The following is a 16,052-nucleotide window of genomic DNA, read 5'->3' as shown; positions in this document are numbered from 1 at the left end:
GGCCTGGTCCGCGACCTACGTGTGAGCTTGGGCAAAGGACTTGACCTTTCAGAGCTAGTCTGCAAGGGGGTCTTTAAGAAGCCGACCAAGGGTACCCTAAGGGTGGAGGGAGGGGCTTGTTTGAGTCGCTGGCTGGCGAGTCAGGGGCTCATCTGGGGACAGTGTGGGGAGGGGGTGGTCTCTGGGCTCTGTTGCTGTCTGGGGCCTCTGGGGCCCTGCATCCTTGGGTGGCAGTGAGTATCCCATCAGTGGAGTATGTAAGTAGAGGCCTGGCTCCCCTGGGGGTCTCTGGGGATGAAGAAGGAACTTTGATAGGGACCCAAGTTCTCAGGCAGAAAATTTGGCTCTGTTTATGTTTTAATTGGACCCTTTTCAGCCTGGGGCTCCCCCCAGCCCCCAGTCTGGAGGTGTCTCTGGCCAGCCACAGCATCCAGCTGCTGGCTCCCAGCTCTGTCCAGTTGCCCAGAGGGAAGAAGGGTGGGTGGGCAGAAGGAAGGGGCTGGAGACAGATCATCAGCCCTCCCCGTCCACCCCGGGAGGGGCCCTCCCTGTCTCCGGAAAGGTGGCCCAGGGGCGCCAGTCCAGTCACCCCAGAAATATCCAAGGTGCTGGGGGCAGCCCCTTACAGCCAGCCCCGCCTGGCTATGTGGCCGTTGTGTGCCTGTTGGTCAGAGGCCCGGCCACCCGGCTCCGAGGGCCATCAATGGGGGCTGGCCTGGGCCCTCGAGCTGCCCCGTTCTTTAGCTGCAGAGGTTCCTGGGCCGCCGCCTCCTCCTCACTGGAGTCTGATTCTTCTACATCACTACGAATGTCCTTCTCCATCTGGGGAACAGAGAAGGATGGAGCTCAGAGCAGGGAGGAAGGAGGAGCTTGGGGCTGGGGCCCCCGGGGCGGTCCAGCCATACCTGGCCCTTCTTCATGAAGCTATAGAGCATGCGCAGAATGAGGCAAGACCAGAACACGTGCAGCAGCTGCAGCAACATCAGAAGCCCGTTGAAGAAGTAGTAGCCGAAGAAGGGGCCCCTGTTGCTGATGGACTCGTAGTATGTGGTGTAGAGGATCCTACGGCCGGAGGGAGAGGAGGAGGCTGGGGCTTGACCAGCCGCTGTAGCCCCCAGTCCTAAGAATTTCTAACTGGCATGGCCTTCCCTGCTCCATAACCTTCTATGGCTCCCTAGTGCCCCCCACCCCATGATACCTACACTCTTGAGCTGGGCACGGGAGGCCCCCTCTCACTTGCTTGTACTAAATGAGCAGAACACACACATAAGCTCCCTGACTGGCCATTCATGACTATGAACCTCACCCAAGCGGGTACTTATGATCCCAGCTGCTTTCCTGGGTGGTACTCTGACACCTTCTCTCTACTCCTCAGACCCCCATCACCTCCCCCTCATCAGCAGGCAACTGCCTACTCACCTCAGAGGGGAGGGGCTTCATATCTCAGGAAGGCAGGCGGTGGGGCCTCCTCTCCCAGGAAGATTGAGAGGGAGCAGAGTTTAAGAGGGGCGGGGCCTCATCTCCCAAGGAGTATAAAAGGGGTGGGGCCTCATCTCCCAGGTAGCCGGACAGAGGCGGGACTTTGTCTCCCAGGGAGGCTGGGAGGGGCGGGGCTTCATTTTTACTGTGCAACGCAAGCCAGTTGGAAAGAGTGTTCCCCAGCACCGCTCCTCCCCTCAAACTCCTCCTTGCTTGTTGCCTGGGACACTGTCCTGGAGCCCAGCTCCCACCACATCCTCTTCTCAAACTCCGCTCTGGTTCTTGTTTTTGTTTTGTTTTGTTTTGAGACGGAGTCTTGCTCTGCCACCCAGACTGGAGTGCAATGGCGCGATCTCCGCTCACTGCAACCTCCGCTTCCCGGGTTCCAGCGATTCTCCTGCCTCAGCCTCCCAAGTAGCTGGGATTATAGGCGCCTGCCACCACGCCCGGCTAATTTTTGTATTTTTAGTAGAGAGGTGATTTTTGCCATGTTGGCCAGGCTGGTCTCGAACTCCTGACCTCAAGTGATCTGTCCGCCTAAGCCTCCTAAAGTGCTGGGATTACAGGCGTGAGCCACCGCACCCGGCCTTCCTGCTGGTTCTTTATCATCAACGCCAACCCCACTGTTATTTCACACAAGAAAGAAAAAAACAAAAAGCTCACTCTTTATTCTGCCCCTCTGGCCACCAACTTATTTCTTTTCCCTGTAGGCTTATTTTTTTTTTCCTTGGAATTCCTTGAAAGTACTGGCTGGGCTGGGTGCAGTGGCTCACGCCTGTAATCCCAGCACTTTAAGAAGTGGAGGCGGGTGGATCACAAGGTCAGAAGTTCGAGTCCAGCCTGGGCAACATGGTGAAACCCCCCATCTCTACTAAAAAAAAAAAAAAAATACAAAAATTAGCAAGGTGTGGTGGTGCGTGCCTATAATTCCAGCTACTCAGGAGGCTGAGGCAGGAGAATTGCTTGAACCCGGGAGGCGGAGGTTGTGGTGGGCTGAGATCACGCCATTGCACTCCAGTCTGGGTGACAGAGCAAGACTCCATCTCAAAAAGTACGGGCTGAAGCTGCTGTGTTTCTCCTACCCCCCAATCAGCTGTAGGGTGACCAGCGACCTCGCCTTCCTCACTCCACAGTGCTCAGCCCTGTACCCCCCACCAGCTGGTACAACAGATTGCCAGCAGCCCTCCCTCCTCCCTGGGCCCCTTCCCTCTCTGGCTCCCCCACCCCACCATCTCCCCATCTCACAGCCACTTCTGCCTAATCTCCTCAGGTCTTGAAACCAAGACAGGTGGGAGCCATGGAGGGTTGTAGCCAGAGGAGGGATGTAATCTGACTCATGCTTCATGGGCCCTGTTCCTCTCTCGACCTGCAAACATCAGGGAGCCCGAGGAGTGAGCCTCTCTGTCCGTACCTGCTCCCTAGGTGATGCCATCCAGGCTGCTGGCTGCAAATACCAGCCATGGACTGGCAACTCCTACATTACCTCTCTCCCCAGAAGCCCAGACTGGCATGCCCACTGCCTTCTCCATGTCTCCTCTGAGGCCACAGACCCCTCAAACCCAGCAGGGCTGAGCTCCTGCTGCCTCGAGCAGTTCCTTCTGTGATTGTTCCCATCTCCTGATCCCAGAGGCATCCCCTTGAGTCTGGCCACTTCTCTCACCTACTCTGGGTCCCCTCACTCCTGCCCACACTTCACATGATGTTTCTCCTGCAGCTGCCAGAGGGCACCCAGAACACCTAGGTCAGATTGAATCCCTCCTCTGCTTGTAACCTCCATGGTTCCCATCTCCCCCGGGGTCAGAGCCAAAGTCCTGCCCACAGCCCTCAAGGACCTGCACGGCCTGCCCCATCCCCTCCCTACACTCTTCCTCACCCACTCTGCTCCAGCCACACAGGCCTCCTCGCTCTTCCCCTAACAAACATGCCCGGGACTTGCCTCAGGGACTTTGCACATGCTATTCTCTCTTCCTGGAACGCTCTTCCCCCTCTGATCAACGTGGTTCTGTCCCTCACCTCCCTCCCATCTCTCTGTACAAACGCTGTCAGTGAGGCATTCCCTGCCATTCTAATTCCAACTACCCACCCCTCCCATACTTCCTGCTCCCTTCCTGACTTTTTTTTTTTATTTAGAGACGGAGTCTTGCTCTGTCGCCCAGGCTGGAGTGCAGTGGTGTGATCTCAGCTCACTGCAACCTCCGCCTCCTGGGTTCAAGTGATTCTCCTGCCTTAGCCTCCTGAGTAGCTAGAATTACGGGCGTGTGCCACCATGCCCAGCTAATTATTGTGTTTTTAGTAGAGATGGGGTTTCTCTGTGTTGGCCAGAGTGCTCTCAAACTCCTGACCTCAGGTGATCCAGCCACCTCGGCCTCCGAAAGTGCTGGGATGACAGGCGTGAGCCATCACACCTGGCCAATTTTATTTAAGACGAAGTCTCCCTCTGTCACCCAGGCTGGAGTACAGTGGTACAATCTTGATTCACTGTAGCCTCTGCCTTCTGGATTTAAGTGATCCTCCTGCCTCAGCCTCCTGAGTAGCTGGGATTACAGGCATGCACCATCACGTCTGGCTAATTTTTTAGTAGAGACAGGGTTTCACCAGGTTGGCCAGGCTGGTCTCAAACTCCTGAGCTTGTGATCTGCCTGCCTCGGCCTCCCAAAGTGTTGGGATTATAGGGGTGAGCCACTGTGGCCAGCCTAACTTTTGTATTTTTAGTAGAGATGGGGTTTCACTACATTGGCCAGGCTGGTCTGGAACTCCTGACCTCAAGTGACCCGCCCGCCTCAGCCTCCCAAAGTGCTGGGATTACAGGAGTGAGCTACCACGCCCGGCCCCTCGAATTTATTTTCTCGTTAGTAAATCTCTCCTTCGCATGCTGTGTAGTTCACCTGCCTCATTTACCATCCACTCCCACCCACGCAATGTCTGCTCACGAGGGCAGGGATCTTTGAACTGTGGTCTCTGCTGTGTTCCCAGCACACTCGAGAGGACCCACAAATATTTACTGGGCAGACTTTGGTGTGCTGGCAACCCTGACCCCTCCTCCCACTCCATGGTCCAGGCAGGCTGAGTAATTATAATTCTCTGTCTCACCTCTGTGCCTTTGCATATGCTGTGCCCTGTGCCTGGCACACCCTTCCCTGCCTCCTCCTGGAACTCTCCCAGCCAAGATCCCCAGCTCCTTGAGACAGGATACCAATGGTGAGGCAGTCCTGGAATCTCAGACATGCCCTCCCACCTCCCTGACCCCCATGGGAGGGCTGACTCACTGGGTGGGAAAGAGGACCAGTCGGGTATAGAAGAAGACCAAGGAGAAGATGAGGAAGAGGGCGTCGCACACTTGCTGATACTGTATGTAGTTGACCATCTTACAGGCCTGAGAAGGGCAGCAGGGAGAAATGGGATCAGGACCAGGGGCCTGGTCTCAAGGAGAAGGTGCTATGGGATGGGACCAGGTGAGTTGGGGTGGGGCCTTGTTTCCAGGAACTACCTACCTTTTCAGGAAAGGTAAAGAATGTGAATATAGGCCAGGTACGGTGGCTCACACCTGTAATCCCAGCACTTTGGGAGGCTGAGGCGGGCAGATCACCTGAGGTCAGGAGTTCGAGACCACCCTGGCCAACATGGTGAAACCCCATCTCTACTAAAAATACAAAAGTTAGCTGGCGTGGTGGCGAGTGCCTGTAATCCCAGCTTCTTGGGAACCTGAGGCAGGAGATTCACTTGAACCTGAGAGGCAGAGGTTGCAGTGAGCAGAGTGTGCCATTGCACTCTAGCCTGGGCGAGAGAGTGAGACTCCATCTCAAAAAAAAAAAAATGAATACATCTGTGTAGCTTTATCCCCCAAGGAGGGAGGCTGAGAGAGGCAAGGTTTTATCTCCCAGGAAGGCAGAGGGGGCGGGGCCTCATCTCCCAAGGAAGCTGAGAAGGTGGGGTGGGGGGCCTCTGCCCAAGGAAGACAGAGGGGGCAGGGCCTCATCACCCGTGAAGGACAGGAGGGGCGGGGCACATCTCCCAGGAAGGTTGGGAGAAATGGGACTTCATCTCCTGGGCACCTGGGAGGGCTGGGTACAGCAGCTGGGAAGGGTCAGGCAGGGGCCGGGCCCACCTCCAGCAGGTAGTCGGCGGAATCGTGTAACAGCAGCACCAGAGAGCCAATGCGTAGCAGGTTGGCGCTGTAGGAGAAGGTCATCAGGATGACCGCCACGAAGTGATGTATCACCTGCTCCTTGAAATCCTGCAGTAGACGGTGGGTCATAGTGGGGACGAGGCTTGATGCTGGAAGGTCCCCCACCCTATGGGCCAAGAAGTGGGTCCTTTCAGGGGGTTGGTGTGGCCTCTGGGCCCATGGCCTCTATATCTCCTGCAGGAGGTACCAGGGAGCACTCAAGGTGTGATTGTGAGGCGGCCCTACCACCCAGCACCCCAGCTCCCTGTCCAGAGACTGGGTCTTCCAGACTCTTGTTTGGCCTCACCTTGCGCTTGACATCAAATGGCAGCCTGATTAGCAGTGAGAGGTAGAAACCCAGCTCCAAGAGGTACCACCAGTACAGGGATGGCTTCAGAGTCTGCAGCAGGGCAGGACAAGGTTAGCTGTGGGGAGCGAAGGCTCCGATCGGGCAGGGATATGGCTTGGGGCCCACTCCCTTCGCTCAAAACCAGGATACTTGAATCCCAATGAGTGAGCTCCCCATCCCTGGAGGTAATCAAGGGCAGTGGTTTGGTGGAAGCTCCTGCTTGGAGTTTTCTGGCCCTTCTCTATTCCCCAGAGGAATCAAAGAGTGTGGGACTCAGTGGGGAATGACGGTGTAGTGTCAGGGTTCAGGTCCCATGCCCATGGCTGCAGCAACTGTGATCATCGCCCTTACCCTCCAAGCATTCACACTCTCTGCTACTCACCTGGTTTGGGTAATTGTCCCAGCACATTACTGGTGCCCACAGCCATGACTCCTGCAGGGAAACGGGTGTCAGGCTGTGCGGAGGTGAGAATCCAGCCTCCCACCCTGGGTCTGCAGCCTCTTTGGGGCTCTTTCCACAGATAGATGCTACCTTCACCCAGCCCTGCTTTTTCCTGCCTCTCACTCTGGACTGGAGGGCTCATTCACTGCAGAACCCCAACTTTTGGTGCATGGTAAATCCAAATACCTGTTGAGTGAACATTCACCACCATCTTGCCAAGCTCTCGCGCTCCTCAGCTGCACGTTTTCCCCTCTGTCTGGCTGCACCACTCCACACACCCCCCTCCCGCCAGATCCAGGCCAGGTGAGCAGTCAGCTATACTCGGGTATACTCACGTGGTACAGGACTGAGAGGCCGCCCACAAAGGAGGACAGGTAGAAGAGAAACCTCCAGCTGTGGATGGGGAGGGAGCTGTGAAAACAGCAGACACCCCCCACCCTGCGCTTCCCTGCACCCCAGAAGCCCCATCCTGGGCTTACCTGGCCTCACAGAACTTCTTGGTCAGCTGGGGTCGATCCTGGTTCCGGCGTCTCCGGAACCATCGTTGGGTCTGCCGGAGCGTGAGACCACACTGGGCGGCCAGGAGGGACAGCTGGGGCTGGGGAGGGGGTGATGGGGACAAGGGTCACAGAGGCCCTGTGGTGGCTTACCCCATGTCCCCAGACAGGACTTGGCTCTGCCCTCTCCTCCACTGCAGCCCCACGTCTTGCCTACACGGTGACCATGTCTATATGGAGAGGCAGTGTTGGGAGTCCCAGCGTGGGGCCCTGCAGAACACTTGGGCCCTAAGAGAAGCAAATCCTGTTCATAGGGCAGGCAAGTCACTGATGGGGATGGGATTAAGATGCTGGCGTGCAGCATCCCCTACCCCCAGATAGGCTTCCCTGCATCCCTCCAGAACGGTCAGTTCTCACCTCCAACCTAGGCAGGCAGTTGAGACCTTGCCCCAGCCCCAAGCCCTACCTGAAGAGGGAAATTGACAAGTAAAAGGAGAATCCCGTCTAGCTTTGCAGAAGCTGCCCTGTCACCCCTAGGGTATGTGGTCTTCACCATTCTCCACCCCACTCAGGACGCAGCCACGCCTCCACAGCACAGACCCTGTCCAGAGGGCAGCTACACCAGAGACAAGAATGGAGGGAGGGTCACAGGGCTACTTCTGTTACTCCATTCTCTACCAGCTCAGACCTTCCATTCCTCCCCAGGATAGGAGAGCAAGCAACTACTCTCACCCTCCTAGAATCTGTCTATTGTGCAACTGTGCCCACTGAGGCCCAGGGAGCCTGGGAGGGGAGGGGCCCCATCTCCCAAGGAGGCTGGGAAGGGCGGGTCCTCATCTCCCAGGGAGGCTGGGAGGGGTGGGGCCTCATTTCCCAGGGAGGCTGGGAGGGGTGGGGCCTCGTTTCCCAGGGAGGCTGGGGGACAGGGCCATTTCCCAGGGAATTGGGGATGAAGAGTGGAAAGTAGGGGCATTGGAGGGGTGCCTGTAGCCACCTTGGCTTCTCCTGCCCCAACAAATGGGTCACACACCACCCGCAGGCCCCACCCCCAGGGCAGTAGTGCCGGTTGGACGGCATGGGGGGCTCTCACCTCCTTGGGCCTGTGTCCTGTGAGGAAGTGTTTCTCCAGCGTGGCGTTGGGCTTCACCTGCCTCCTGGTCTGATCCCTCACACCCAGCCACCGGCTCAGGGGCAGGCCAATGAATCTGGGTGCAAAGGAGACACAGCCTATCAGCCCAGGTGAAGAGACAGGGCGCAGACATGCTATCGGCGGGAAAACCAAGTCTTGGAGGGGCAAAGTTACAGGCTCAGAGAGCACAGCTGGCACATGGCAGGGTGTGTAAGACTGAGTTGTTTTTTTTTTTTTTTTTTTTGAGATGGAGTCTTGCTCTGTTGCCCAGGCTGGAGTGCTGGAGTGTAGTGGCGCGATCTCGGCTCACTGCAAGCTCTGCCTCTCAGGTTTACGCCATTCTCCTGCCTCAGCCTCCCGAGTAGCTGGGACTACAGGCACCCGCCACTACGCCCGGCTAATTTTTTGTATTTTTTAGTCGAGACGGAGTTTCACTGTGTTAGCCAGGATGGTCTCGATCTCCTGACCTCCTGATCTGCCCACCTCGGCCTCCCAGAGTGCTGGGATTACAGTCGTGAGCCACCGCGCCCGGCCTAAGACTTGGAGTCCTTCTTCTCCATCTGATCAGAGGGTTCGGAGGCCCCGAGTTAGAAAGGCTCGTGGGGCAGGACTCGATTTTCCACTTATTCCTGGCCTCATCCCCTGGGGCCCTGGAGGGGTAGCCTGGCTGCTGCGTTAGACCAAACATAAGAAAGGCAGCTGGTTCATGCCTGTTATCCCAGCGCTTTGGGAGGCTGAGGTGGGCGGATCACGTGAGGTCAGAAGTTTGAGACCAGCCTGACCAATATGGTGAAACCCTGTCTCTACTAAAAATACAAAATCGGGCCAGGCGCGGTGGCTCACGCTTGTAATCCCAGCACTTTGGGAGGCCGAGGAGGGCGAATCACGGGATCAGGAGATCGAGACCACGGTGAAACCCCGTCTCTACTAAAAATGCAAAAAAAATTAGCGGGGCGTGGTGGCGGGCGCCTGTAGTCCCAGCTACTCGGAGAGGCTGAGGCAGGAGAATGGCGTGAACCCGGGAGGCGGAGCTTGCAGTGAGCCGAGATCGTGCCACTGCACTCCAGCCTGGGCGACAGAGCGAGACTCCGTCTCAAAAAGAAAAAAAAAAAAAAAAAAGCAGCTGTACCTTTGATTTGTCTGCAGGGTGAGGAAGGGTGTGCAGACCAACTCTTGGGATACCCAGGTACCTTTGCGCAATCCCAAACCAGGGACAAGAGTCTCTTCACTGCCTGTCTCACTGTGGCCTGGGTCCTGGTCTGACCCCCCGCCAGTCTAGGGGCTCCCCACGGGCAGGGGCAGGGGCTCTTCCCGCTCCAAGCCCCTCCTCCCAGCATCCCCCATTCCCGGGTAGAGACTTGGAGATCAGGGACCCTGGTCAATCACCACATTGCCCACAAGAGGGCGCGCCAACACCACAAGTGGGGACCGAATTTTATATCCACCATCCCTCCCAACATCATCCCTCAGTTGGGGAAAGGCTCAGAGCAACCTAGTAAGGAACTCACTGCAGACTAAATCATGATGCTGAGAGAATGAGCGCTTACTATCTGCTAAGCATGGGGCCAAGTCCATGTGATACAATGGATCGCCTAACCCTAACTCAGTCCCTATTGTTCTAATGGGTAAACAGGCTCAGAGGGTCAGAGACATGCCCAAGGTGACACTGTGAGCAGGCGAAAGACCTGAAATTTGAACTCAGGATTCTGGTTTTTGTTTTTAAGAGGCAGGGTTTCCTTTTGGAAGTGGAGGGTGGGAGGATCGCTTGAACTCAGGAGTTCAAGACCAGCCTGGGCAACATGGTGAGACCTTGTCTCTACTAAAAATACAAAATTTAGCTGGGTTGTGGTGTCACTTGCCTGTAATCCCAGCACTTTGGGAGGCCAAGGCGGGTGGATCACCTGACGTCAGGAGTTTGAGACCAGCCTGGCCAACATGGCAAAACCCCGTTTCTATTAAAAATACAAAAATTAGTCAGGTGTGGTGGCACATACCTGTAATCCCAGTTACTTGTGAGGCTGAGGTAGGAGAATCGCTTGAACTTGGGAGGCAGAGGTTGCAGTGAACTGAGATCGTGCCACTGCACTCCAGCCAAGGTGACAGCAAGACTCCTCTGTCTCAAAAAAAAGTTAGCCAGTCGTGGTGGCATGCCTGTAGTCCCAGCTACTGGTGGGGCTGAGGCTTTTGTTCTTTTTTTTTTTTTTTTTTGAGATGGAGTTTTGCTCGTCACCCAGGCTGGAGTGCAGTGGCATGATCTCGGCTCACTGCAACCTCTGTCTCCTGGGTTCAAGCAATTCTCCTGCCTCAGCCTTCTGAGTAGCTGGGACTACATGCATGTGCCACCACACCTAACTAATTTTTTGTACTTTTAGTAGAGACAGGGTTTCACCATGTTGGTTGGGCTGGTCTTGAACAACTGACCTCATGATCCACCCACCTCGGCCTCCCAAAGTGCTGGGATTACAGGCGTGAGCCACTGCACCCAGCCTAATTTTTGTATTTTTTTTAATAGAGATGAGGTTCCACCATGTTGTGCAGTCTGATCTCGAACTCCTGGACTCAAGCGATCCACCCACCTCGGCCTCCCAAATTGCTGACATTACAGGCATCAGCTACCACGCCTGGCCTAGATTCAATTTTTTTTTTTTTTTAAAGGGCTAAAACCCCTGCATTTGAAACTGGAAAATCCTCTACCCACCCCACTGTCCTTCAAAGAGGCCCTGGAATGCCTTTGGGATGGGATAACACACCAGCTCACATTTGTCTTTTGTTTTTTTTGTTGTTGTTTTTTTTGATGGAGTCCCGCTCTGTTGCCCAGGCTAGAGTGCAGTGGCACAATCTTGGCTCACTGCAACCTCCACTTCCCAGGTTCAGGTGATTCTCCTGCCTCAGCCTCCCGAGTAGTTGGGATTACAGGTGTGCGCCTGGCTAATTTTTGTATTTTTAGCAGAGATAGGGTTTCACCATGTTGACCAGGCTGGTCTCGAACTCCTGACCTCAAGTGATCCACCTGCCTCAGCCTCTCAAAGTGCTGGGATTACAGGCGTGAGCCACCGTGCCCGGCCTCCCATCCCTGTTTTATGAAGATGCTGGCATACCCAGCCCTGAGCTGCGGGCGGTGTTCCTATAAACCAGCAAGCAGAGGCCAGAAGTGTGGGTGGTGGCGGCTGGGGGCAGGCTGGAGCCAGGGAAAGTGCTTTGGTGCAAAGCCAGCTTCCACTCGGGACATGCTGCAGTGGCAAATTGCACACAGGGCACGAGCACATACTGGAGAGACTGCGTGGGCAATGAGTCGCGGCAGGGCAGACACTCACCTCTCAAAGGCGAGGCGCATGGCCAGGAGGACCAGCGCCAGGGGCAGGGCTGCCAGCAAGTCCTGGGGGTGGGGGTAGACACGGCCATCCCGGTCTTCCAGCTCTGTCCATGTGACATTGGGTGGTAACCAGAACCTGTCCTGCCAAAACCACTCGTTGAAACTGGACAGCATTCTGTGGACACAGGTTCCAGTTAGCTGGAAGGTCTGCAAGCAGAATCGGTGGGGCAAGTGGGGCCTGAGAGGCTGGAGCCTCAGAACTCCTACTTGGGCCCCTATCAGCGCAGCTGACAACCAGGAGGCGGGACTGGAAGATGGAACTCCCCTTGCCTGGGACTTTGGAACTGTCCTCTGGCCCCAGAAGAGCCACCACTTCATTCTCATCACTCCCACTCCATTGCCTGGTCAGTGTTAAAGGCAGAGTTGGGCTGTGTGTCCTCAGGCAAATGACTTGACCTCTCTGAACCTCAAGTTCATCTGTAAAACAGATTAGTAGGCCGGGCGCAGTTGCTCACGCCTGTAATCCCAGCACTTCGGGAGGCCAAGGTGGGTGGATCATGAGGCCAGGAATTCAAGACCAGCCCGACCAACGTGGTGAAACCCTGTCTCTACTAAAAATACAAAAATGAGCCGGGCATGGTGGCACATGCCTGTAATCCCAGCTACTCAGAAGGCTGAGGCAGGAGAATCGCTTGAACCTGGGAGGCGGAGGTTGCAGTGAGCCGAGATCGTGCCACTGCACTCCAGCCTGGGTGACAGAACAAGACTCCATCTCAAAAACAAAACGAAAAAACAGACAGTAATACCCAGGATTCTCAACCTAAAATGCTTGGCCTACTGCTCTTTAACAAGAGTAATAACACAGCCCAAAATGGTAGTTATCACTCTGCACTTAACTGATGCCAAGATGGTAGCCAGAAGTCAAGGGAATGGCTGCTTGGGGTCAGAAACTTGAGTCGTGGCCGGGCACCATGGCTCATGCCTGTAATCCCAACACTGTGGGAGGCTGAGGTGGGCAGATCACTTCAGGTCAGGAGTTTGAGACCAGCCTGGCCAACGTGGCAAAACTCCATCTTTACTAAAAATACAAAAATTAGCCAGGCATGGTGGCAGGCGCCTATAATCCCAGCTACTTGGGAGGCTGAGGCAGGAGAATTGCTTGAACCCGGGAGGAGTAGTTTGCAGTGAGCCGAGATCATGTCACTGCACTCCGGCTTGGGCAATACAGAAAAACTGTCTCAAAAAAAAACTTGAGTCCTCAAATGTCCAGGAAGGTTTCTTTCCACTGCAGGAAGCTGCCTCTGAAGCAGCCCCCAAAGATGAAGGATTTAAAGAAATCCAGAGGCCGGGCGCAGTGGCTCACTGCCTGTAATCCCAGCACTTTGGGAGGCCAAGGCAGGTGGATCACGAGGTCAGGAATTCAAGACCAGCCTGGCCAATATGGTGAAACCCTGTCTCTACTAAATACAAAAATGAGCCAGGCATGGTGGCGTGCGCCTGTAATCCCAGCTACTCAGGAGGCTGAGGCAGAGAATTGCTTGAACCCAGGAGGCAGAGGTTGCAGTGAGCAGAGATCACGCCACTGCACTCCAGCCTGGGTGACAGAGCAAGACTCTGTCTCAAAAAAAAAAGAAAAAAAAATCCAGAGTTCCTTTCTTGTCCATCTTTGGAAGGTAGACTCCTCTCTAGGTGGGAATTTCAGAGGTCTCTCTTGCTATCCCAGAGCCCACAAAGTGAGAGGGTAAGAGAGCCTACTGCATAACTGAGCTTGCCGGATAATGGAGTGGCGGTCGAGGTGGGGCAGCTCCGGCCAGCATGTCCCAGCCTGCTTGAGGAGGCCAAACAGCTGCTCCCTTTCCTGAGATCTTGAGCCAAGGGTCCAGCCTACCACAGTGGTTCCCACTCAGAAAGTTTGTTCATTCGTCTGTCCACCCATCCCCCTGTCCATCTATCTACCTATCCATCCGTCTGTCCGCCCATCCAAACATCTGTCCACCCCCACCCATCATCCATCCACCCATCCAAACATCTGCCCACCCACCCATCATCCACCCACCCATCATCCATCTGTTAATCCATCAAAACATCTGTCCATCCACCCATCATCCATCTGTCCACCCACCCATCATCCACCATCATCCATCTGTTCGTCCATCAAAACATCTGTCCATCCGCCCATTATTCATCATCCACCTATCCACTCATCCATCTACCCATCATCCATCCGTCCACCCATCCAAACATCCGTCCATCCACCATCCATATGTTCGTCCATCAAAACATCTGTCCATCCATCTACTCATCATCCATCCACCTGTCCACCCATCCAAACATCTGTCCACCCACCGTCCATCTACCCATCATTCATCCATCCCTCTGTCCACCCATCCAAAGATCTGTCACCCACCCATCATCCATCCACCCATCCAAAGATCTGTCCACCCACCATCATCCATCCCCACATCTCCACCGATACAAAAATCTGTCCATCTACCCATCATCCATCTATCATCCATCCATCATCCATCTATCTGTCCACCCATCTAAACATCTGTCTGTCCACTCATCATCCATCACTCACCTGTGTGTCCTTCCACCCACCCATCCTTCTGTCCATCTATTCTTCCATCTATCCATTTCCCCCTTCCATCCATCCATTTATCCGTCTGTCCTTGCATCTATCCGTCTGTCCGTCCGTCCGTCCGTCCATCCATCCATCCATCCATCCAGGCAAGAGATGTTCTCCAATTGACTTGTACATGTCAGGTGAGGGCTGGGCCTTGGCGACACAGCGGGGGAATAAAGCCAACACATTCCTGCCCAGCTCACAGACCAACAGAGAAGGCAGCCAATAAACAAGTAAACAGATTCATAAATGAATGAGATGCCAAAGTGTAACGGGCCGGGTAGAAAACAGAGTGGCGTGATTTTAAATGTGATCAAGGAGAGGCTCTCTAAGGAGGTGCCATCTGAGCTGGGACTTAAAGATGAGGAGGTCAGGCCAGGTGCGGTGGCTCACGCCTGTAATCCCAACACGTTGGGAGGCTGAAGTGGGTGGATCACCTGAGGTCAGGAGTTCAAGACCAGCCTGGCCCACATGGTGAAACCTCATCTCTACTAAAAATACAAAAATCAGCCAGGTGTGGTGGCGCATGCCTGTAACCCCAGCTACTTGGGAGGCTGAGGCAGGAGAATCACTTGAACCTGGGAGGCGGAGGTTGCAGTGAGTCGAGATCATACCACTGCACTCCAGACTGGGTGACAGAGCGAGACTCCATCTTAAAAAAAAAAAAAAAAAAAGATGCGGAGGTCAGGCCAGGCTCTGTGGCTCATGCCTGTAATCCCAACACTTTGGGAGGCTGAGGCAGGTGGATCACCTGAGCTCAGGAGTTCAAGACCAGCCTGGGCAACATAGCAAGACCCTGTCTCTACAAAACATTTAAAAAGTAGTCAGGTGTGGTGGCACGTATCTGTAGTTCTAGCTATTCAGGAAGCTGAGGTGGGAGTACGACTTGAGCCCAGGAGTTCAAGACTGCAGGGAGCTAGGATCACACCACTGTACTCCAGTCTGGGGGACAGAGCAAGACCCTATGTTTGAGGAAAAAAAAAAAGATGAGAAGGTTGTGGGTTTGCACACAAGAAGGTGGGGCTGGGGGAGGGGCTTTCTAGACAAACAGGCAGCAGGTGCAAGGGCTCTGAGGCAGCACCATGCCTGGGATGTTGGAGGAACAGTGACGAGGTCCGTGTGGCTGGTGCAGAATGAACAAGGGGGAGAGAGGGAGGAGGGGAGGGCAGGGAGGCGATGAGGGGCAGCATAGAGCCTGCAAGGCATGGGGGCCACAGGGAAAAATCTGGATTATTTCCCCCAACATTTTAAGATGGAGTCTCACTCTGCTGCCCAGCCTGGAGTGCAGTGGCGCGATCTCAGCTCACTGCAACCTCCACCTTGCAGGTTCAAGCAATTCTCATGCCTCAGCCTACCGAGTAGCTGGGATTACAGGTGTGTGCCACCACGCCTGGCTAATTTTTGTATTTTTAGTAGAGATGGGGTTTTGTTATGTTGGCCAAGCTGGTCTCAAACTCCTGACCTCAAGTGATCTGCCCTGCCCACCTCAGCCTCCCAAAGTGCTGGGATTATAGCCATGAGCCACCGCACCCAGCCTTTCCCCAACATTTTATAATAAACATTTCAAACCTACAGAAAAGTTGAAAGAATTTTACAGTGAATACCTGTATTCCCACCACTAGATTCTCCCCTTTGCATTCCATTCTGTTTATTCCATCACCCATCTGCCTCTGCATCTGCCCGTCCATCCCTCCATCCACCATCAGTTTATCTGGTTGTTCCTGATGCATTTCAAAGTAGGCAGCTGACCTCAGGCCACATCGCCCCTACACATGTCAGCACACAGATCATTAACTAGGGTTCAATATTTGCTTATGGGTTTTTCCTTTCAAGGTAGTATTTACCCAAGTGAAATGCAGACTTTTTGTTTTTTTAGACAGGGTCTCTGTCACCCAGGCTGGAGTGCAGAGATCATGGCTCCCTGAAGCCTTGACCTCCAGGACTCGGGTGGTCTTTTCATGTCAGCCCCTGCAGAGCCAGGACCATAGGCACACACCACCACGACTGGCTAATTTTTTAAATTTTTGTGTAGAGAGAGGGTCTCCCTATGTT

At 54.7% G+C, this 16,052-nt stretch overlaps 1 protein-coding gene across 4 annotated transcripts in view; it reads right to left on the bottom strand.

Moving 5' to 3' along the window:
• Positions 1-339: 339 nt before the first annotated feature.
• Positions 340-16,052, bottom strand: part of CERS4 (ceramide synthase 4) — a 50,030-nt gene continuing 34,317 nt past the window's right edge. For 2 of the 4 annotated variants that reach the window (XM_030807757.1, XM_012509537.2), the window contains 10 exons: positions 11,376-11,549; positions 8,023-8,137; positions 6,915-7,033; positions 6,771-6,828; positions 6,376-6,426; positions 5,952-6,044; positions 5,585-5,713; positions 4,746-4,852; positions 906-1,062; positions 340-822 (listed from right to left, as the gene is read on the bottom strand). In XM_030807757.1, the coding sequence (XP_030663617.1) occupies positions 643-822; positions 906-1,062; positions 4,746-4,852; positions 5,585-5,713; positions 5,952-6,044; positions 6,376-6,426; positions 6,771-6,828; positions 6,915-7,033; positions 8,023-8,137; positions 11,376-11,548 (1,182 nt within the window). In that variant the 5' untranslated portion in view covers position 11,549 and the 3' untranslated portion in view covers positions 340-642. Of the gene's footprint in view, positions 823-905; positions 1,063-4,745; positions 4,853-5,584; positions 5,772-5,951; positions 6,045-6,375; positions 6,427-6,770; positions 6,829-6,914; positions 7,034-8,022; positions 8,138-11,375; positions 11,903-16,052 lie in introns of those variants that run through there. The other 2 variants (XR_004028936.1, XM_030807756.1) reach the window with 2 other exon arrangements.

This window comes from Nomascus leucogenys, unplaced genomic scaffold (assembly GCF_006542625.1).
Source record: "Nomascus leucogenys isolate Asia unplaced genomic scaffold, Asia_NLE_v1 Super-Scaffold_241, whole genome shotgun sequence".
Classification (NCBI taxonomy): domain Eukaryota; kingdom Metazoa; phylum Chordata; class Mammalia; order Primates; family Hylobatidae; genus Nomascus; species Nomascus leucogenys.
The sequence above is the reverse complement of the archived record's forward strand: the minus strand, read 5'-3'. Positions and strand labels throughout refer to the sequence as shown.